The sequence below is a fragment of the Cariama cristata genome, unplaced genomic scaffold, assembly GCF_000690535.1.
Source record: "Cariama cristata isolate BGI_N322 unplaced genomic scaffold, ASM69053v1 scaffold6637, whole genome shotgun sequence".
In the NCBI taxonomy this organism is placed as follows: Eukaryota; Metazoa; Chordata; class Aves; order Cariamiformes; family Cariamidae; genus Cariama; species Cariama cristata.
In genome coordinates, this window is record NW_009628254.1 from 1 (window position 1) to 23,660 (window position 23,660).

The 23,660-nt window shown below is 40.7% G+C and overlaps 1 protein-coding gene across 1 annotated transcript; it reads left to right on the top strand.

Annotated features, from left to right (window-relative positions):
- Positions 1-131: 131 nt before the first annotated feature.
- FKTN (fukutin) lies at positions 132-16,045 on the top strand. The gene is made up of 9 exons (XM_009704726.1): positions 132-236; positions 1,517-1,576; positions 4,419-4,622; positions 6,067-6,344; positions 8,154-8,286; positions 9,884-10,013; positions 11,137-11,270; positions 12,179-12,306; positions 15,832-16,045. Exons 1-9 carry the CDS (start codon positions 132-134, stop codon positions 16,043-16,045), a joined length of 1,386 nt encoding a protein of 461 aa, XP_009703028.1.
- Positions 16,046-23,660: the final 7,615 nt, after the last annotated feature.

The following is a 23,660-nucleotide window of genomic DNA, read 5'->3' on the forward strand; positions in this document are numbered from 1 at the left end:
GGCGGGCGGGAGGCGCGGCCTGCTCAGCCCCTGTTTTCCTCTGCCGGTGCGCAGGGTGGAGCTGGGAAACCGGAGAAGATGAGCGGCGCCGCGGTGCTTCCAGGCAGTGATCGAGAGCGCTCCGAAGACTAATGCAGAAAGTCAATAAGAACGTGGTCCTGGCGCTTCTTTCTCTGACCAGCCTGGTTTTCCTCCTCTTCCAGCTGTATTATTACAAATTCTATCTATCGCAGAAGGTAAGAGAGCGTTGTCCTGCACAGGCTTGCTTTTGTGGAATAAACCAGTATAACGTCTCCTGTCTTCAGAGCCCTTTAGCAGCATTAATACCGTCCCCAAACTTCCCTCCTATGGCTAGCAGGTTTCTGGTGGCAGGGCTGCAATCAGATTTCAGTTGTCAGCTTGATACTCGGGTCATTATGTCAGCCAGAGGCATCCCATTGATTCTAAAATGGGATGCTGTTCGATGTTCTCAGCTGCAGGTTTGAGCCACCAAGACTTTCAATCTTCACAAGCCTTCCTGCTCTTGCTGTTAAGTGACTTGTACTGAAAGTGAGGTCAAACCAGGTGCTGTCGTAGGGCTCTTCTGAAGAAATGTGGAAGACAGCATTTATTTGTTGCAGATTTTTCAACAGTGGTGATTTTAAAAGAAAACGTAGCTTTTTCTGCACTTGTCTTATTCTTTGTTATTTAGTGTTTGTTATTTTCTAGATGTTATAGATTAAGTCCTGCTTTATGCCACCTGTGGAATGTTTAGCTGAGTGTGATTTTCTGTAACAAAAAAAGAGGTAAAGATTACTATAAATGAAATACTCGTGTTTTTTTGGTGGCTTCATAGTTTATAGTTGCAATGGAGATTCAACAAAGGAGCTAATTTTATTTTTATGGAAGAACCACACAGGTATCATGTTTCCTCAGTTTGTTTTCTTTTCGTGAGAACATTTTTAATAATGCAGGCAGTCTTAGTGCTAGGCGGTACTGCAACCTGTGACTTTCTTATAGTTTCTGATTGTAAACAACAAGGCTGTGAATGAGAAACTCTTCATACTTTTGAAAAGCTAAAAGCTGAGCCACTAACCACCTTGGCTTTATCATAGGAACACATCTCTTTCGAATTTAATTCTCTATGATTACATCTGGAAAGACTGCAGCATAGTCCCACTGTCTTTCCCCCAGTGGTGTTTGCCTAACAACGTTTGTGTTTGTCATCTTCCTATTTTACAAGTAGTGCCATACTGACTTGGAAACCTAAGGCCTGATCATGCAATCCTTGCATATCTGGAAGTCCCCAAGGCTTGCGTTGTTGTTCTAAATACACTATGCCAGAACAATTATTTGTGATTTCACATTCTGTACTGTAGTTGAGTGACCAGAGGCATAGCCACAGCTATAATTATAAAGTGCTAACTGGATAAATGCCCCTGAATATCCTGTTAAGAAATCCTAAGCAGGAATTCAACTGAAACTTACTTTTTTTCTTCTCTTTCTCCATCCTCCTCCCCTTCTTTGGTTTTGATAGAATGGAGCAGTTTTTTCCAAAGTCAGAGGAAGCCAGTCAGGCCAAGACAGCACTAGATGGGTATGTACAACATCGTTGGTTCATACAGTTCTTTTGCAAGTCTCGGAGAACTCACACGGAATTGCAAAACTCAGGGTCCATTTCTCTTTCCTCTTTACTAGGGGTTTTCTAGTATTAAGGACTAAGAGATACTTTCTTCACTGACTAAAGTTATGAAGTGTTTCCAAACATCAGTTTAAAATGGAACTGAGAAACGGTTACTGAGAAATGGTTACAGCCTGGCAGCCTTTGTCTGTGCATTCCTTAGTAGTGTTGTTAATGTTTTAGGAAACAAAACTTGTTCTTTCTGATGTAGAGGTTTTGATCCAGGCTGTTGTGGTCTTTCAGACTGAGTGTTGGAAAGCTTAGCTTATTTGACATGCAGCTTGTTTGACAGTTAGTAAGTAGTATGGTAAAAGAATCCGCTGCAGGTCTCGGGTCACAGAATATGCCTTTGCTTGCTCCAGTTGTTTAAATCTGCTGCTCAGTGTTTTGTTTTACTTGCTTACGCTGAGTCATAAAGCTCTTCACAAGCAGGAAAATGTTACATTTCAGTATTCACCGGTTGCTGTATTCCAGTCTTCAGGAGCAATGTTAGGAGTGCCATTAGATACTTGAAATGGGATATTTTTTGTTGTGTCGTGCTTAAAGTTTGCAGCATTGAGTGTAAACAAAACATCATGTTGATCCTCAGGTAATCAGAAGCCCAGTTATGATACTTGTAGTTAGCATTTGTTTGGAAACACTTTTACAGAAGTCTTTTGTTAACAGATCTCCCAGCAGAAAAGCAGCACAAATGGTTAAAGAGAACGATGGGCGGGGACCTGGCTGCCTTTTGCTTTGGATGCAATATGATAATGTTGCTAGTTAGCAAAATAGGCATTTAAATACCTTGTTTCTGCTGGGCAAGAGGAATGGTGCTTTGGTTAAGGGCTGTTCTTGGGAGTAATCCAAACCAACTGCTCTGTAGACTGCTTGCTTATGCCAGGAATGTCTCACTATTCTTGGAGGTGGCACCCCTTGGAACTCCCGACTAGGTGTTGGGTGACATGGTCACAGTGGGCTTCCAATCTGCCAGCCTGTGGACAGAGTTCTCATTAAGCTTTAACTTGATACTACGAGATCATTAGTAACAAGGCAAAATGCTCCACGGTCCTGCCAGGGACCTGTTGCACTCCAGGCTTTCTTGAGAGTCCCTGCGTGATGAGTCCAAAAGACTCTACTTGAATGTGTTTCTATTAGCTGCTTGACGTCATCGCCATCTCTTTCTACGAATTATTTAAGTTTCAACTAAAAGCATCGGTTTCCCTGGAGAAGACAGGGAGGAAGTAAGTAGATATTTTTGCACAGATTTGCTTCCTGTTCATCAGTCTCATCTGCTAGTTTTAGTTACAGAAATAATGCTAGCACATCACTTACCTTTCAGCTCCATATGGCTGAAATCACTAAGAGGTTGGCCTTGCTTTTGCCTGTACAGCACATGTAGTGCTGCTGCCTAAATTCTGTTTGTTGACCCACATTCTGTTTTCATGTTTTTGCATCCCTCTGAAACCAAAGCCCCATGCCAGAATTGCAGGTTGGCCTGCGGAGTCTGATGAACAGACTCAGCAGCTGAACAGGAGGAAGGGTAGAGCTTCGGTTAGAAAGCCAGGATCAGGTTGCTGAGCAGGTGGCTTGGACAGTGGGCCGTTGTTTTCCGTTATCACACCTCTTCTGGAAACCTTGAGATGTAACAGACATAAAGCCTGACACTGCTGTTCTAAGCAATTTTTTTTTTTTCTTATAAGAACGTTACTTTTAAGTCATTGAATTTAACTGTTTTGTTTAAATACATCAGCTACATTTTTAGTAGCAGGGTGGCTATGACTGCTGTAAATGGCTTCTGTGTGCCATGGTCATTTAAATGTACTTGATTAAAATTCTCCCTTGAGTCAAGTTAATAAATCCTCTCATGAGGCACAGGACCTTCTTGCTACGGCTTTTAAGCCCTTACGCAGCCTGGCCATCAATAAGTGCCCTGGGTACACTAGTATCCAACAACTGGATAGCACTCACTTTCTACCTTCTTACATCATGCCTGAGGTTTGGGGATACTGTTTGGGAGTGAGTCAGAAGCCTTGCTAAAGTCCAGGTATGGACAGTGTCCATTGCTCTTGCCTTGCCCACAGACTTCTTCAAAGGCAGTCGGTGTGATTAGGTGCAGTTTGCCTTTGGCTGGCTTTTGCAATCACATACTTGTTCTTCGTGTGCTTGGATGTGACTTTCCAGGATCTTTTGCTCCAGAAGCTTCCTGGGGAAATAGATTAAGCTGACCAGAGTTCCCCAGATCCTCCTTTTTGAAGATGGCATGCGATCTGCTTGAGGAACAGCTCCTAACTGCCAGAGCCTTCCAAGATGTTGCAGAGCAACCTTGGAATGACATCAGCTAGCTCCCTGAGCACCCACACATGCATCACCTCTCATCCTATAGTCTGTGGTTTATTCAACTGCTTTACAACTCAATCTAGAGCTGGAAAGAATCTGGAGTTTATCCTATAGTCTGTTCTCAAGTCCAGCACTCTAATGTTAAGAGTACCTTAACTTGTAGAAAGTTCTAATTGAAGTTGAAAGTTTTTTACTCTAATCTTAGAGACTTGGAAAGCCTAAGAGCAGCCTGTTCTTCTGAAAGAGAAACCTTCCATTTCCAGAATTGTTCATGGAAGTAAAGTGCACACTCAGAAAATGTATTGGGAGATAAGATTTCTTTCTGTCAGTGGCTTGTTTTTGTTTTTTTTTTTCCTTCTGTCAAGGAATTTTAATGTATTAACCTTTGTATGCTTGAAGATGGTGTTTTCAACTTACAATTTTATCCTCTGTCAAACAGCACGTGGTTAGGAAGTTTCTAGGCTTAATATCCAGTCACAATATACCAGTGTATTTGATTGATCCTTTGATTCTGGGACTGGTTGATAAAGACATTGAACAGATCAGAAGTTCTCCTGATGCCCCTAGTCCAGAATGCAAGTACTTTTGTGCTCCAAGGGACTTCACTACATTTGCATTACTGGACAAAACATGGAAACATGAAGTAAGTGCCTTTTCTTCAGTTCACGCTTGTGTATTGCAATGCATTCAGCTGTTCTATGATTTTGTGACATAATGCTTTCATGTTTGTATTATGGTCTCTGAATTAATTGTGTGGAAATCTTGTAAAGATATTGGTAGAAGAAACTTTTGTAAAAGTAAGAGTTATTTACAGATAACTAAAAGTTTTTAGAAGCTGTATGCAATATTCATAAACACTTGTAGTAAGAGGACGTGCCAAAAAGAAAAGTGATCTCTTAGAAAGGAAGAAGGAAAACCTTAAGCCTGTAATGTAGGTACAACCATAATAAATCTCGAGTTTGGGGATCTATCAAGGAGGAAATACCAGTATTGATGTGACAAGGCTGGAAAGATTATCATGGTCTGTTGGTTTACATTTCTTTTAGTACATCCTTGTACTTAGCACCATTTTATTTTGTCACTTTGTGTATTGGTATCTCTACTTTTCTTTGGTGTTCTGAGATTATTTTTTTTTTAAATAGATGTGTTCAAAATAGAGGTGTAGCATGTGATGAGGGACAAAATGCAAAATGGAATCCGAGATTATTTCATCAATTAAGTGCTATTTGGAAATATTTATTAGACTAATTTATACAGACTGAAGATATCAGTGACAAACAGCTGCCTTTTTTTTTTTTTTTGAAAAAGCAAGAGACATTAAAATGGCCTGTGACTATTTTACTGAAGGAGTCTCACTCAAGTGAAGAGTGGTGGCACTCTGGATCTGGTCAGGCAATTGTTTTACCCATAGCTGTAAAGGAATTAAACTGAGAATAAGGTTTTGTGGCAGCACACTAATATAAATCCATCTCCTCATTCCTTTGTGGCTCACTGATAATATCTGTAGCATCCAGAGGAGAAGCTGATATGCTATATAAAACAGTTCAAGGGGGGTAATTGAAAAGGTCTTCAGATGCTGATTGGTTCTGTTCTTACTAGCCACAATTTAATTCCCTTTTACTATGGACATATGAAAGCCTGTTACCCAGCCCAATGTTCAGTGTTTGGTGAGATTTAGACAACTATTTATGTACATCATAAAATAAGATTTTTCAGTAATCATTTTTGTATTAGTGGAATCATTATTGAAGGACTTACGAATGCCAATTTCAGCACAACAATAACTAGAGAACAGTTTGAAAATGCAGAGGAGGGTGCTCTGGCAAGGAGCAAACCTAGTCCAAGCATGGCTTACAACATTTTTTTGTTGTTTTATTGAATAGTTCAAGGGACAGAATTTAAGACCAGGAGATACAGTAGTTGGAATTGCTTATGTTTGCTGATCTTTAAGGTCTTATAAATTTTTGAGTAGTTTGTGCTTAAATCTGATTAGGAAATGAAAATGAGGAAGAATGTCAGTTAATAAGCATTTAGTATTCGATTTTGGTTTCTCTAATCTGTAGCTTCTGTCTCTTTCTCATTTTTAGCTGGGCCTTTTTAGAACTGCTGAGAAAATGGGGTTCCAATGGCTAAAGATTATAAACAAGGACCCACGCTTGGATGGGATGGATGACCTGTCTGGGACTGAAATTCCCTTGCACTACATATTTAAACTAGCATCTCATGCAATTCACCTGGTGGTCTTCTATGAGAGGAGCGGTAATTATCTCTGGCATGGCCCCCTGAGACTCAAGCAACATATGGACAGAAAGTTTGTGCCTTTCCGGAAACTCCACTTTGGTCGCTATCCTGGAGCATATGAAAAGTGAGTTCAAAACAGAGGAGGAAGGAAGCCATAATGGCACTTCCAAAATAACTTCTTTGTCCTGTATATAAAATTACTCTCTTTCCTAAAGTCAGGTGTGGTGGATGAAAGCATGCACTCGGAAAGCAAGTACGAAATCATTTTATTTAGCAACAACACAGTCTATTATAGCTTTACAACAGGAACGAGGACTGATCAGCCAGATAGGGAGTCTATGCACACAGCATGTCGATCAAGCATTCTCACATGTACACTGTTCCTGGTGTTCCAGGATATCAAGTGACACACCAAGCACACAAGGTGCAGTGTTCTGCATTTGGTAACACCCACGCACTGTGCTATGCATAACAGACCCTGAACTTTGGCTGGTCTCTGTTCCTTATTTTTGTAGTTTGTGAAAGTAAGTACCAAGTTGTTAGGACGTTGGCCCATCCTTTGTCTGAGCCTCCACAGTCAGGTTGTATAGCTCATGTATGGTTCAGCCCTCAAAGTGAAGGTAAATTAAGGTATGAAGGTAAATCCAATTCTGTTTACCTGAAAACAAGAGCTTCCCACAGTTCATAAATTAAGAACTAGGTTTTAGAGGAAGTTGCTGTGTAGCCAGGTCAAAGCAGGCAGAAAGATGAGAGGAGTCAAAGAAGTCATGACTGAGCTTGAATGTACCAGAGGATCTTCTGCTGGAGTCAGTGGTTTAACATTAATAGATTTAAAAGTTTGACATCCATTGAGAGCCACCTGTGCTATCAACACAAGGGTAAAGTAGAAGTGGCGAGAGATTTAGCACTAGGTGGTAGATATTTGGTATTCTTTCTATAAGGACATGTATCCGAAAGTTGAATAGAGAGATGGAACTTTCAATGAAAAGGGGAAGCAACAGAAATCCATTCAACAACAGTCCAAATAATTGGTGTTAAAGAACATAGAGAGGTGACATTTGTACCACAAAGACATGTGCCGACCATTGCATCTAACTCATGCTCTTAACATGCTAAGGGAACTCCTTTCTTGCATAAATACTTGAATTGGTGCTGTTATTTGTCCATAGTCTTATGCTTAAACTTTGCATTACATTGGTGAAGTTACTGTAAATGTCTTGCCTTTTCCTACAATGCTTTAAATAGCACTATTTCAGGAAATAGAGATCATGGCAAATCTTGTCACTATTTTCAAAGCCAAGCACATACTGCTAGGCTTTGAGAGCAGTGTTTCTATAGGCTATGTGTATATGCCATAAATCAGAGAAAAAGAGCCAGACATTTCACAGGTAAAATAAATCTGTTTAACTTTTTCCTTAAAATTGACACAATTCTTTCTTCCTTTTAAAACATGAAATCTGTACCAGTTATGTGCCTAAACATTTGAAGTCAACTGTGTAAGCTGTTAAATACCATATTTCATTCATTGTGAAGACTGAAGGGTTTTTAAATTTTAAATGCAGATAGTCTCAAAGTACATGCTAGAATTTGGTTCTTAAGAGCATCCCATACATAGCCCAAATTTTCAAATACACTGAACAACAGCTCTGAACAAATTTAGTGCAAGTCATGAGTCAGTAAAGGAATTGCTGACAAGACAAACTAACTATGGGCTTATAGGTAAGAATTTCTTTTTAAACAAAATTTTTAATTGAGTGGTTAATCTGTTGAAGCTCTGATCGCTCTTCTTTTATAATCGGTTTTGGGTGTATTTGGACAGAGGAATCACTGCCAGTAGTATGCATTAAGATTTTGACCTGAGCTGCAGGAAAAAGTGACTTGTGGTTTGTAAAGGAATTGAATGGGCTAATGTATCATCTTTCTTCCCCTGCAGGCCAGAACTTCTGCTTGTTTCCATTGATGACTTAAAAGTTCAAATTCCAAAAAATCCTTCCAGTTTTCTAGAGGAGATGTCGCACTCTAGGTTTCTTGAATGTAGGTACAGAGAAGCTCGGGCTTTCTTTCAGGTTAGTGGTAATCAGGTAGTGTCTTTGAGATCTACTGTATGTTTTTACTGATTGACCCAAACCTACGAACAGGTCACTGTTTTTTACCTAGATGGGACTGTCAGCATACCTAAAGCTAAATACAGCCTATTGGACTCAATCCACGGAGTTTAGTAAGTGGTAATAAAACTGAAACTTTAATTGAAAATCAGGGTCTTTTTCACTTGTGAGCGCATTTTTTTTCTTTTTAAAAGAAGAGGTAAACAACGTGCCCATAGTTCTCACACTTTGTTGCTGTTAAATATATTTCATGTAAATAAGACTAAGATCTTGTGTATCTTTGTGGCTGCAGATTTTCCTTATGGCAATTCTCGAAGTGCTGAGTAATATTTCATTTATATTCTTTTGAACCATGCGCTGCAGTTCCATGTTCCTAGTTCAGTTTATTTGAAATAATATATTCATTCTGAAATGACTTACATGCAAACTAATGTTTTCACCACTATTTGAAGCATTATTTTTAGACTACTGCTACATGATATAGCAGATAGTAGAAAACTTTCTGCTGCAGTATGGGGAGCATTTTGTCCTAACTTAAATGCCCAAGATGTAAAGTGGTCAAGACTTACCACAGTTAAGGCTGTGGAGTCAGAATCAAGTTACTGAATTTCAGCCATCTCTTATTTCATGGAAGGGGAAAAGAGGACACTAGAATTTCCATTCTTCAGACAGTTGAGATCTTGGGGAAGGGACTTCTCAGTGAAGGGAGGACCATCCTTGTTCAGTCTAGTAGGCTGTAGCTCCCCATGCATGTAGCAAGAGAGTTACTGTACCCAGGGGTGCCTATGTGTTGTCCTTTACAGGTGAAGTGACAGAAACTGTAAGCATGCCACACTTAAGCGCTAAAACCTCCAGGCAGTAATTGCCACAGGCAGAGAAAATGTGCTGCAGAAGGTATATTGAACTTTGCTGGAGCTTTAATATTGAAATAAGCAGCTGCCATCTGTTTTGAAAAGTTATGTATTCATTTCAACTGTTTGTTGCCTGAGAGCTCTTAATGAAATCAGTTGTGAAGCCGAGTGGTGGATTGTTCCTGTGTTTGATGTAGTAACGTTTGCCCAGGCTGCCGTGTGGTTTTTGCCTTTGCATTAATTTACAGCTGGAAGATGGGCGGGATTTTCTGTTCATGTTGTTTCTGCTCTACGGCAGAAGCTGTCAGCATCCAGGTGTAACACCTGGTGGCGCCAGGTAAACTGCTGCGCTGGAGGTAGCTCCGGTTCTGTCCCTGGGTATTGACTGCGGCGTCTGCAGAGCTAGGGTTCATCTGTGGTGTTGCCACGTGCTGAGAATCAGTGCCTAATACATATATTCTTACTCTGTTTTACTGTGACTTTACGTTCTGCTAGTTTGGAAAAACTGAAGATTGATGTTTCAGAGTTTAAATTTTAATTTGTCATTCTGATGCATGTTCTCAAGCTGGGCTGTATATGTGAAAACAGATACTGCCCAGATATTTGTTAAGTAAATTTTAAAAGGTCATTTTTTCTTAGTACACTGAAAAATGAAGGGACAAGTTTGCCTCTGACAATACCTTGCTTACTCTTCCTTTGCCTTCCAGCTGTACCCCGATGATGCCTCTCTTGATGCAGTGGAGTTCAGAAAAAAAGCAAAATCCTTGCTCCATCTGGCTGCCCTGACACTGAATAACTTAGGAGTAAAGTTCTGGCTGAGCAGTGGTACATGCCTTGGTAAAACATCTGTGTTATATTGTGTTTTTAAACTCATCTGAAATTTTGAGCATTTCATTCTCTGTTGCTTGTGATGTCAGCTGAGGTTAAGTGTACTGGGTTGGAAGGTAATATGTGGCACTAGCTATATTGAAGTAGGCCTTTTTGCTCCCAACAAAATGCTTTTTTCTTAAGAAACCTGAGCCTTGGAGATGCTGAGCAAATTTCAAGTGAAACATTTAATACTGTTAGCAATTAACTGTGTTGTGTTGATCACTGCTCAGAAAGTAATCAGCAGTTCCCTAAATTGTGTGACTTGGAATTTCCTGAAATGCTAGTTGGAAAACATGGTGATAGGCACATGTTTCTACAGTTCGTGTAGACTCTCACCTGATTTTTCTTCCTGTGCAATTTGCTTGTCGCTGACTTTTAAAATATAGTTGACATTTATTTATTTAAAAATACAAGCTTTTAATAAAATGTCAGCCTATTAGAGTAGGTACTGCAAGTGTTCAGTTATGCTGAAGATGGAAGTATCTTATCACTGATGAAGATTCTTTTATTCTTGAAATAGGTTTTGAAAACTCATGTGTGTGCACATTTGACTTGTATTTGTTTAGTCCTAGGGAATATAATTTTCTGAATGAACAGTTACTAAAAGCTGCTTCAGTGAAACACACAAAAGGATGTCCCACTTTTTCTCTTACTGTTCTGCAGTGGTGATTGAAAGATGATTACCATCTCGGGTACTATTTAAAATAATAGCTTCAAATAGCACAGCTGTAGCCATATTCATTGCAGTTAGATTTGGGCCTAGATAAAGAGTATTTTTTCTTTAAATAAATTTAGATTAGAAAACTGAGGATCTTTTATCTTTGAAAGAGTTAGTGTTTTCTTTCTCATTCTTGGCTTTCTGGAGGAAAGAGCTGGCTGTAAGTGCAGTAATACTTGTTTTCTTTGTGGTTCATTTCATACTTGAGAAGGGCAGAAATCTTGCTTATGGCCTCATTCAAAGATCTCTGCCTGGTGACCTTACGGCAGCTCATTTTTATGTTGCTTTTGTTCTGTTGATATATTTGTCATGTTCCTGAATGATCTAGTTTGGTTTTTTCCTTTTTTTTTTCTTTTTTCTTTTTCCTCTCAGGCTGGTATAGGCAGTGCAATGTCATCACTCACAGCAAAGATGTGGATTTGGGAGTCTTTATAAGGGACTACAAAGCAGATATCATTCCAGCCTTTCAGAAAGCAGGGTTACCACTGAAGCACAAATTTGGCAAGGTACCTAGATAATGAACAGTTTGCTTCATGTGTCTTCCTGTAGGTTCGTAAGTTTGAGCACAGCGCACATCACTTACATAGAAGTGGGTATCTGAAGTCTCCTCAGCAGACATTTACTCTTTAGGATTTTACATAAACATATAATCTTGCTGATTTTTGTGCGTTCTGTTGGACAGTGTGTGAGAAAATACCCTTCTTAATAGCTTCAGCCCTGTTTGGGGAGTCTGAGTTCCACTTCAGAACAATTTTTTAATAAGTTTTAAAGGGATCTAATCTGTGTCAGTAGTGCTAGGGAAACTTAAGAATCAAGGTAGAATTTAGTCTTTGAGATTGGATGGGCCTTGTCATACAGGAGGATTGGTGATTGCTCTGAGATTATCTGTAGCCCTGTATGTAAAACTAGCAGAAAGAGAAGCATGGCTTGAGGTAGGCACTGGGCTTATGTAGATCTTTATTTAGCTTTTTCAGAGTGTAGCCTGCAGAACGGTAGAGAAGAGAAACAAAATTACAGGAATCTGAAGGTTCAGCCACAGTTCAAGGGATATATCGTTACTGGTGCTACTGAGTGTTTTATCATAGAGGAAGTGTGTTAAATCAAGACACCTACTAATCATGTGTTTATTCACTGAGACTATTTTGCTTGTGGCAGAGGACAGGGAGATGGTGCTGAAGCTTTTGGGGCTAAAGGGAGGAAAGACAAGCTAGTCCCACTGATGTGCAGAAAATTTCCAGTGTTCTCAAGGCATCAAAAAAAAAAAAAAAGAAATTGCAGAGTTAGGGTATTTTCTTCAGTTAGGATAGGAGTCACTCTGCATACCTGACCAAAGTAAATTTGTTTTCTGAAACCTGCTGACATAAGTAGCTTTGTATTTTTGTGGGTATGTACAGTGTGTATTTTTTTCTTGCAGGTAGAAGACAGCTTGGAACTCTCTTTCCAGGGAGAAGATGATGTGAAACTTGATATTTTTTTCTTCTATGAAGAGGACGACCACATATGGAATGGAGGAACTCAGGCCAAATCGGGCAAGAAATTTAAGTATGAACTGGATTTGTACCTCTAATGGGAAAGAAATGGAACAAGATAGTGTTTAGTGCTGGCATTTTTTGTTTGTGGCAAAGTATGTACGCTTTGTGGGAAAGTCAGTTATTAGAGGAGAATCAGTGGAGATTTTGCACTTTGAGAGCAGAGAAGTAGAAAGAGAACAGTACTGTGCCTTTTGAGAGAGGTACTGGGCTTGTCAAATGTCAATTAGCTCGTGAAATCAAAAGCAGTGCTGTCATGTCATGTGTCAAGAAGATCTTACTTGGACTGTGACAAGCTCCGAGTTAAATAAACAGCGAAGATGAGAAAGAAGTCTCTTAAAACTGTGTTTGTTGCACAAACTAAGTTAGTGGTAAAAAGTGAATCTTTAGGCATCTTTCTAGATGATGGAGCATTACAGCAGAAAGCCTCAACTGTCCTCACAAAGTAAACCCCATATTTTTGGATTTTGTGGTAATGATTTATTGGAATATTTTATTGACTGTAATGTTGTGACAGCAATGAAGATGACTACTGGAGACTTTGTTGTTGTTCATGCTCTGAAAATGGAATTTTAAATACGATCCCACAATTTATTGCTTCATACCTTTCAGTATTAAATGAGCAAATAAGTACAACAGCTTCCTAATCTACTCAGCAAACAGAATGTAGCTTTTGATAATTAGATTTGTTTCTTCCCATCACCCATCTTAACTCAGAAGGAGACAATTGCAGACTAGTTGGAAACCTTGTTGACTTCCATAGAATTTCATAATCTTGTATATTTTGCCTGAACTGTATTTGCTTATATTTAGCTAATGGCCCTAGTGAACACTGTCATCCAGGTGGTAATAATATCTGAGTCCTTGTCTTATTATCTTTGTTCTGAAATGATAAACAAGGATTGGGGAAGATACTTCGATGATGAGAGTCAACAGGCATACTTACAAATAGACTAAAGGAAGAGCTCTTGGAATATTCCCACAGAAAATGTGCTTAGGCGTAGTAGTGTAAGGAAGCCTCTAATTCTGAGCTGGTGTTTCTTAGGCATAGTTTACTGTACTTAATCCATCCAGAAAAGGAGCAAGAAAACTGCTTGTTTACCATTATAAAGGCCCTGAGCCCTGACAGAGCATGGCTGTTCAGAATGCTTAGTCAAATAATTCCAGATACATATTACTCCAAATACCTTCTCAGAAACAGAAGAAGATCACAGCTTTCTAGCTGTGAGATGTGATGATTTAGCATGCTTGGTCTGAGTTACTGCAACACCAGAATGACTCTCCAGTTTTGCTTAGTCTTCTGCCCTTTCAAAATTCGGGGGGAACGTAAAGTGAGGTTAGTCAAAAGAGGAGCAATTGTTTCATTTTTCTAAATCTACCTTAACAATTTTAAAGGAATCTTACCAGCTGTTTATGTGGTATCAGAAGAGAGAGTGGTTGCTACTAGATCATCATAAATAAGGGTGGGAGTTCTATTCCTAGATATTTAAGTTTTTAAAAATGAAAAGACGTGTTTTCCAGAAAGCTAAATACTTGCACAGGCATACTTTCTGTACATTTTGCTAAATAAAAGTATGAAGGATGAAAGTATTTCTCATTTAGTCTCTAAAATATTTTTCATTAGTCATTTTAGTCTGTTTCCTTGGGTAGCTGGCTTCTCAACTTGACAAGTCTGGCTGTATGGTTTGCATTTTCATGTACACAGATACTTCCTCAGCACTGCAGACATAAGCAAGCATGTACATCTTCTTGTCCTGGAGTTCCAGCAGTTGAAACCTCCTGTTTGTTTACAAAATTAATGCTGTTGCATTCTTCAGCAGAGAATAAGTATTTACAAAAACTGAATCTGGGAATCAAATCTATACTGTATGCTTTAATCCTTATAATGAGGTAATTCTGTAGGTTGTTAACATAGAGGACTTCTTGTAAGTGTGAAATCTTTTCAGTACTTTTATGTCCGAAGACTGATGAGACTGAAATTGGAATTAAAAATGGTGAGCAGTGTATATGTACAAGAGTACATAGCCTTATCCCAGCCACTTTGAATGAGCAAACAAGGAGCAAGGATTCCAGTAGTGTGGAGCGTCACTGAAAGCTACGTTTTTTTGTCAGTCAGTGTAAACATTTGATTTTAATAGTAGTTAATTATTTTGGTGAAATTTCCAACTGACTTTTTAATTTGCAGGTTAGTTTATTTAAATTACCTATTTGTTCTCCTTAGAATTATTATTCAGAGTTCACTCTCTGGAGGATATATTATTTCAGTGGTTTGGTGATAGCTTTTGCATATGCACGCCCAGTGCAATTCTGGCAGATGAATGATTTCCTGGATTAATAACAGCTAAATAGCTATTTGATGATTATAGATCCACTAATAAAGTTTAACTTGTTTTGCCCTGGGTGGCTGGCTGTTTTTTTGCTTTTTGGTTTGGTTTAGAGCTAATTGGTAGTCTCTGGTTATATATGCAAAAGTGTGTGATTGCTTTTTTCTCTCCCTCCGTTTAAGGCATAAAAGCAAGGTTATTTTATTTTCTGATACTGTTTGCTTAGCACTTAGAAATAAAATTAATTTATACTTAGAGGAACATGTAGGGTTTCTAATTCATGCAAATGCACAGGTCTTTTAACCTTTTTCAAAAGATCTAATTGCTTATGGTTTCATTTTGACCTGTGAAAAGGAATTTTATGATTGCTTTTTTTCTGTGGAAGACTTCACAGCTTCAGAAGTGGTAGTTATCCTCTGCAGGAATAGTACATAGGGTTTGGTATTTACTTGTTTAACACATCGTCTCTGATGTTATGCTCCTGTAGGATGTCATTCCGATCAAACTGCGATACCTGTGAACTTCTACTGGTATAAGTATACTTACAGGTAGGGATTATGTTGGCCCTTCTACAGAAAACAACAGGTACAGAACAAAGTCAGTTTGGTAGAATAAATTATTTTTAAAATTTGAATGGGCCAAGAAGGCTTCAGAAGGTACAGGGGGACAGCTGTATCTTAATTCTTTGCAGCTCCTTCAAGTCTGGCACCATGTTTAAACATGGATACTGAACGGGAGTTGCATGCTTTCTTTGGTAAGATTGAAGAAAGGTAAAATCTTTTTTTTTAAAAAGGCCTAACTCGTAATAAAGTATTTAATGCTGATTTTATAAAAGTCTCCCCTACCAAATAACATGTATCATCCTTTTGACATCCTTCTAAATGAGGTAACTTAAATCCAGTTTGTAAGTGGAAAAGTAGAGACAGAGACTAAGTGACTTCCTATAGGTGGCAGAATGGTATGGGAATCGGTGGCAAGAGAATTAGAAATGCTCCTTCCTAAGAACGTGGGGCAAATGTTAACCAGTTACTGTTGGTAATAACATGCCTGTCCAGTGTGTAAATAATATTTCATAGCTAGGAAGTTGTGAAATAAGAAAAAATACTGTAAATGTAACATGCCCACTCACTGCAGTTACTTGCTTTCTCCATGAACTTATTTAGAGGTGTATTTCAGTATTCTGCCAGTGATCATGTTCTTTTGCTATGACACAGGTACCTCTTTCCAAAGTTTACTCTGTGTTGGACTGAATTTGTAGAACTCAAGGTACACGTGCCCTGTGAAACCCTTCTGTATGTTGAAGCCAACTATGGCCCTGACTGGAAGGTTCCTGTGAAGACGTGGGATTGGAAGAGCTCACCATCCAACGTGCAGTACAACGGTGTCTGGCCTGTTGATGAGTGGGACGATGTCATTCAAGTCTACTGACCACCTGACTGCAAATAGAGCATGCCTGCTATCCTTGAAACTGTCAGTTTGTAATTTCCTGTTTCCCAAAGGCATCAAGATCCGTTCCTTTTGTAACTTCTCATCTGTTTCCTAAGGAGACATTTACCTTTTTTTTGCTTAACAGGTATTTTTTTTTTCACCTTCATCAAGCATTTTTCAGATCATTAAAGGAAAATATTAAAGGCAGCTGAAGAGAAGGGAAGTTGAAAGAAAAACTGTGCAAAGGGAATAGAGAAGAAATGTTGCAGTAAACATAAAGGCAGTTGACTATTTAAATGTAAACACTAACTAGGTGACTTAGACTTTCCTGCGATCATGAAAACCTTGGGACTGTTCATTTCTCAAGCTTAAGAGAGGGAGAGGATGGAAGAATCCCAAAGAAGTTCCTTTTTTTTCAGAGGAGATCCTGTGAATATTCAACTTGTAAACACCAGAGTTATGGGTACCTCAAATGTGCTTGATTTGAGACTGATATAGCCCTGCGATATGCAACAGGTTGCTCTTGGGAGTGAAATGTTTCTATTACACAGAACCTGTGTGACCCACCTGCTGTACATGTGGGAAGTATTGAGTAATGATCTAATGCTGAATGAATGGAAGGAGAAACTATCCATGTCGGACATCTTCCAGTAACAGCTGCGTTTTTCATGAACTAATGACTGCATGCAATTATGACAGGGAATGTTACCAGCTTTTTTTTCCTTCTTTTCCTTTTTTAAGAATGTGAAGGTATATGCCACAAGGATGTCTTTCCCAAGGATGTCTTTCCCATGAAAAAATAAAATTTTCTGGGTTTGATGTCCCAATTAGTGTGTTCTCCATGTAAGAGTTTTGACTAGATTTTCGAAGATTACAGCTACCTCTGCTTTCTTACCAGTAGACAGAAATGGGGGTATTCATGGTTTTGTTTAACATGGGCTCACAGAACAGACATCTCAGAGAATCGCAGCTCTTTTCTCTAAGTGTAAGCAGAAATGTGTACAAATGCTGACTATTCCATGAAATTTGCAGTAGCATAATTGCAAGTGAAGTGTTAGTGTAACTTTAGGCTTTGGATGGGAAGAAAATGGAAGCCTGACAACTCTCTCCTGCTTCTGCTTGTGCTTTTGGTCAATGACGTACACTTCTGTCTTCAGTATTTTGGAGAGGGATAATAGCTTTCATAGGAGCCTGTGTGTCCAAGTTTGCTTACTTGCAACAAACCTGTATCCATTTTTTTCCTTGCTAAAGCAGAAGGAAAGGGGTTGCAGCTTTTCCACCTTTCACTGGGTAGAGGTAGGTTAAGTGTGGTTTGTGTTCTGTTGATCTGCAGTTTCCAGCTCTGTATTCAAATGTGTACAGTTTTGGAGAGATGAAATAGCCACTGCCATGTGGCAGTTCTACCTCTGTATCATTCCAGGTGCACCCTGGGGCTTCTCTGCTGTTTTCATCCTGGAGTGTGCTGCATGCTTTTTCCTGTCAATCGTCTCAGTTCCAGCTGTCTCTTGCCACAGAAGCACTGGAATAAATTATTTTGCTTCTGGCAACAACTTGTCATGCTGGGTCTTCAGTTGGTATAGTAACTTTGTTAGCTTTCCTAGTTAAGGAGAGATGTAAAATTGTGCTTATGCCACTTACTCAGTAAATTAAACATTACATCATAAGGGATAATTTCTCAGGTAGAATTTTTTGTATTTTTCCTTGAAATGAAAAAAGCCAATGTCCTTATGGTTTTCATGTTCAGAACTCTGTTGTTGTGAAGTTCTTTGTTTAATGACATACAATAAGCCTGCAAGTTTTTGAAATGTGATAGATGTTTAAGAGTGAAAGAAAAAGTATTATCAGAAAATTATAATCCTGTCAAATCTTTTACTTTGTAGATGGAAAGAGTAATAGAAAAAAAAATACACGAAGGGGAGGATGTCTTAAATAGTTGATTATACCTGTAAATTACTCTTCAGGTTAAGACTTACTCTTCAGGTTATATATTTAACACTAATTAAAAGGAGAGTCTCCTGACTCAGGTGCAGGACCTTGCAGTTGGCCTTCTTGAAATTAATGAGGCTTGCATGGGCCCACCTCTCAAGCCTGTCAAGGTCCCTCTGGATGGCATTCGCTGCGTCCAGATTATCAACCACAATACTCAGCTTGGTGTTACCTGCAAACTTGCTGAGGATGCACTGAATCCCACTGTCTATGTCCCCAACAAAGATGTTAAATAATACTGGTCCTCAATACCAACCCCTGAGGAACACTACTTGTCACCCATCTCTGCTTGGATATCAGGCCATTGACCACACCACTTTCAGTGCGACCATCTAGCCAATTCCTTACCCACCAAGTGGTCTACCCCTCAAATCCATGCCTGTCCAGTTTGGAGACAAGGATGTTGTGTGCTGCAGTGTCAAATGCTTTGCACAAGTCCAGGTAGATGATGTCAGTCGCTTTCATTGTCCACCAAAGTTGTAACCCCGTCATAGAAGGCCACCAAATTTGTTAGGTATGATTTACCCTTCATGAAGCCATATTGACTGTCACCAGTGACCTCCTTATTCTCCATGTGTGTTAGCATAATTTCCAGGAGGATCTGCTCCAGGATCTTGCTGGGCACAGAGTTGAGACTGACTGGCCTGTAGTTCCCCGGGTCTTCCTTTTTTCCCTTTTTAAAAGTGGGCATGGTATTTCTCCTTTTCCAATCACTGGGATCTTCACCAGTCTGCCAAGACACTTCAAATATGATGGATAGTGGCTTAGCAACTTCATCTGCCAGTTCCCTCAGGAAGCTCAGACGTATCTCATCAGGTCCCATGGACTTGTGCACCTTCATGTTCCTTAGTTGGTCTTGAACCTGATCTCCTACAGTGGATGGTTCTTCATTCTCCCAGTTCTATCTTTGCATTCTGTAAGCTGGGCAGCCAGTGAAGACAGACAAAAAAAAGAGTACCTCGGCCTCTTCCTTGTCGGTTGTAGCTGGGTCTCCTGTTTTACTCTTGGGGGTGGGGGGGAGGTGCATAGTTTCTTTTGGCTTCCTTTGTTGTCCTATGTACCTGAAGAAACCATTCTTGTTATTTTTTACAGTTCAGCTGCAGCTGTGCTTTGGCTTTCCTGATCTCTTCTCTGCAGTCCTGGGCCATGCATCTATAGTCTATCCTGCAAGTATATCCCTGCCTCCACTGCCTATACATTTTGGTTTTGTTCTTTAGTTTGGTGAAGAGGTCTTGACTTGGCCAAGCTGGCCTCCTGCCTCCCCTGCCTAACTTCTTGCATATTGGGATTGAGAGCTCTTGCGCTCTGAGAAAAATGTCTTTAAATATCTCCCAGTTCTTGTTTGCGCCTTTGTCTCTGAGGGCAGTTTCCCAAGGGATCCAATGCACTAGCCCGCTAAACAACTGAAAATTTGCCTTTCTGAGGTTTCGGGTCCTGACTCTACTTTTTACTTATCCTGTACCCCTCAAGATTGAGAATTCTACCAGAGCATGATTGCTGCAGCCCAGGCTACTTCCAGTCTTCACCTGTTTGATAAGTCTTGCCGCATTAGTGAGCAACAGATCCAGCAGTGCCTCTCCTCTGGTTGGGCTCAGCGTCACCTGTACTAGGAAGTTGTCCTCAGTGCACTCAAGTAGTTTTCTGGACTACTTATAGTTTGCTGTGCCACTTTTCCAGCAGATGTCTGGGTGATTGAAGTCCCCTATCAGGATCAGGACCTGCAAGCATCGTGTTTCCTGTAGTTGAACAAAGAACTCTTTATTGACTTCTTCTCCTTGATCAGAAAGCCTGTAGGAGACAGCAACCGCAAAGTTTCCTTTGTTGGTTGGTCTCAAATTTTCAACCATAAGCTCTCGACCTGGGCATTACTGTTCTTCAAAGACAGCTGTGTGCAATCAATCCTGGTTTTGGTCTAGGGGGCAACTCCCCTACCTCTCTTCCCTTGCCTGTCCCTTCTGAATAGTTTCTAGCCATCAATCACTGCACTCTAATCATGTGATTCATCCCATCAAGTTTCTGTGATAGCAATCAGGCCATAGTTTTCCATCTAGGACATTCCTGTTTGTTTCCCATGCTATGTGCATTGGTATAGAGGCATCTCAGTGAGGCTATTGGCCACATCACCTTTGTAGAGGAGTTTGCCCTAATTCCCTTGAGGCAATTCACAGATGTTTCCCTGGTGCTTCCTAATGCCTTAGTAGCCCCTGGCTCTTCTCTAGTGCTTAGAACTCCATCCCCTTCACCCGCTAAATCTCATTTAAAGCTCTGTTTGTAAGTCCAGCCAACTTGTTGCTGAGGACACTCTTGCCCCATTTGGTCAGTTGAGCCTCGTCAGCTGTCAATAGGCCTGATTTCTCAAAGGTATACCCAAGATTGTAGAAGCCAAGACCTTGAGCATGGCACCAGCCATGCAGCCAGTCATTCATCTGTTGAATCAGTCTCCTTTTTCTTGAACCTCCTTCTCTAGCAGGGTGGATAGAGGAGAGCACCACTTGTGCTCGTGATCCCTTTGACATTGTTCTGGGGAACATAAGGTCTCTTGATATTTCTGAGTTGCCTTGTTGCAGCATCATTCGAGCATACTTGGAATAGTAGGAATGGGTGATAGTCCACAGGCTTTACCAGGCTTGGCAGCCTCTTTGTGGCATCACAGATGTGAGCTCCCAGCAGATAGCAGTCTTCTCTGGAGTCATTGTCTGGATGACAAATGGGCACTTTTGTGCCTCTCAGCAAGAAGTCTCCAACTACTAATGCCCTACATACTTTTCTGGTGGCACTGGTTCTAATACGAGTGGGTGGTTGAACCAACTTTGCACCCTTAGCCTTTCCTGGGTCTTGCGTGTAACTCATGCTTTCTTCATTCTCCAGCCACAAGGCATCATGTCTATTATGCAGGGGCATTTCAGGGTGAAGGGAAAGATTTTTCCTGCCTTGAGCAGAGAGGAGAGTCTAGTCTCCTTTGTCTTGTGAGTTAGTTGAGTCTGTCAGCTCAGGATTGGAAGCAAGCTTACCTTCCCTTTGCAAAGCCTTAAGGCAAGGTTGTCACTCAGCTTGTGACAGTGCATGTTACCACGCAGCGCTCTCTCACTCATATACCCAGATACTGCACTGCCTGTTAAGCTCCTATTGTAACATGGCTAACTGCTTGAAGAGTTCATCCAGCTGGGCACATTTGCACCCATGACATCCACCTCTGTCTTTGGATTCTAAGAGGAATTCCAGGTTCTGGAGTTCCATGCAACGTTGGGTCTGGGCAGCTCTTTCAGTTCTTGGGAGGTGAGTCTGTACATAGGTGTCCACATAGGGAGATTTTATCACTTCAGTCTGGGTTTCAGACAGAGATATGTAGTTGCGGCAGGTGGAGACCACTTTGTTTCAGCGGAAGGCTGCCTTTCTTTGGCTGCCAGAATAATAAATAAAACAGGAGATGGTGATAATGAACATGGAGAATGTTGAGGTACTCAGCGATTATTTTGCTGCAGTTTTCAATGGTAATGTCTCTTGTCACATCTCTTGAGTCCCTGAACCTCAAGGCAGGGGCTTGGAGAATGAAATTCCTCCCATCGTAGGAAAAGGTGAGGTCTGAGAAGACTTGAGAAACCTGAACGCATACAAGTCAGTGGGACCTGACAAGATACATCCCAGGGCCGTGGTGGAACTGACAGATGTGGTCGCTCAGCTGCTCTCCAGCATATTTGAAAAGTTGTGGCAGTCATGTCACCGAAATGGGGAATAAAACCTCTTAACACCAATGTAGTATTAAGAAGCAGGCGCTCCCTTTATTGCAGCGCTGGATGCACGGGGAATCGCTCCACCTAACATGCATACCCAGCTGTTACCGTGAACAGGTTATATAGATACAATTGATTACATATTCATATAATTCCTGGAGTCAAGATCACTTTTCCCCAAAATCATTTACATACAGTTACATCATACGAATACACGATCACTTCTACTACTACTCATGCTCAGGGGAAGGGTCTTCACCTGGGCAAGGGTCTTTTTGACCTGTGGGCGTGGATTTCTAGTATTATAATGAAGGTAGGTCACTTCAGGATACCTTAAAACTAATTTCATTGCCAAGTTTCTTCTTGCCTTCTATTCTCTTCCCAATCTACCTGCAATTTGTCAAGATTAAAGATACCTTAAAACTAATTTCATTGCCAAGTTACTCAATCGAATGACCACTTTGCCAGGTTGTCACATAACTCATCTATGCTCACTAGCCCAAAATAATTAGTTCCAGGTGTTCTCAACTTTCAGGACTTTGCATACCCTTATTCCCTTTACCAGTCCCTCATTATCAATCAAAGTGATCTTCTATGGTTACAATTCTATGATTACACACAGTTCCTATGGAGACTTAAACACAGCACACCTTTACTTATTTCATTTAGAATCAAACTGAATTTTTATATCAAATCTCATTTGATTTCAGATTATTTGTAACATTTCCCCCCTTTGAAAGTTTTGAAAATCATTTCAAGACTTTCATCTTATTTTCATTATATGCAAAAGGAGGACTTCGGGAGCTACTGACCTGTCAGCCTCACCTCCGTGCTTAGTAAGATCATGGCACAAATCCTCCTGGAAGACATGTAGAACCATATGGAAGACAGGGAGGTGTTTAGGGACAACCAGCGTGGCTCCACCAAGAGCAGATCATGCCTGACGAATCTGATGGCCTTTTACGCTGGAGCGACTGTGCTGGTGGATAAGGGAAGAGCAACTGACGGCCTCCGTCTTGACTTTTGTAAGACCTTTGATATGGTTCCCCACAAGACCCTTGTTGCTGAATTGGAGAGCTATGGGTTTGACGGGTGGACTGTGAGAAGGCTAAGGAATTGGCTGGCTGCATTGCCTGGATGGTCACATCCAGAGAGCTGCTGTCGAGAGCTCACTGCCCAAATAGAGATCAGGAACAAATGGTGTCCCCCAGGGGTCTGTGTTGGGACTGGTACTGTTCAATATCTTAAGGAAAGGCATTGACAGTGGGATTGAGGGCACCCTCAGGAAGTTTGCAGATGACAGCAAGCTGAGTTGTGCAGCCGATCTGCTTGCGGGAAGGGATGCCATCCTGAGGGACCTTGACAGGTTTGAGGAGTGGGCCAAAGAGAACGTCCCGAAGTTCCACAAGGCCAAGTGCAAGGTTCTGCACCTGAATGGGAGCAAGCCCCAATACCAGTACAGACTGGGGGTCTGTATTCAAACTAAGAGAGGGCAGGTTTAGATCAGCTCTAAGGAAGAAATTCCTTGCTATGAGGGTATTGAGAAACTGGAACAGGTTGCCCCGAGAAGCTGTGGGTGCCCCATCCCTGAAAGTGTTCAAGGCCAGGTTGGATGAGGCTTTGAGCAACCTGGTCTAGTGGAAGGTGTTCCTGCCTGTGGCAGGGGGGTTGGACTAGATCATCTTTAAAGGTCCCTTCCAACCCAAACCATTTTATGACTCTAATTCTTGCACCACCATATAAGAATAAAGCATCAGTACTTGGGACAACAACTTCATCCGTTTGGGATTCCATAATGTCGGGGTTCTATGAATGCTGTAGCCGAGTTTGCACGAGGCTGTCGCAGTGACCTGGAGCATAAGAGAAGAGAAGGGTTTTCGCTGGGAGCAGTGTCTTCC

Coding starts and splice junctions, on each gene's coding strand:
- FKTN (XM_009704726.1), top strand. CDS start 132: ATGCAGAAAGTCAATAAGAACGTGGTCCTGGCGCTTCTTTCTCTGACC. Junction 1,577..4,418: donor GCCAAGACAGCACTAGATGG/GTATGTACAACA, acceptor TCTGTCAAACAG/CACGTGGTTAGGAAGTTTCT. Junction 12,307..15,831: donor AAATCGGGCAAGAAATTTAA/GTATGAACTGGA, acceptor GCTATGACACAG/GTACCTCTTTCCAAAGTTTA.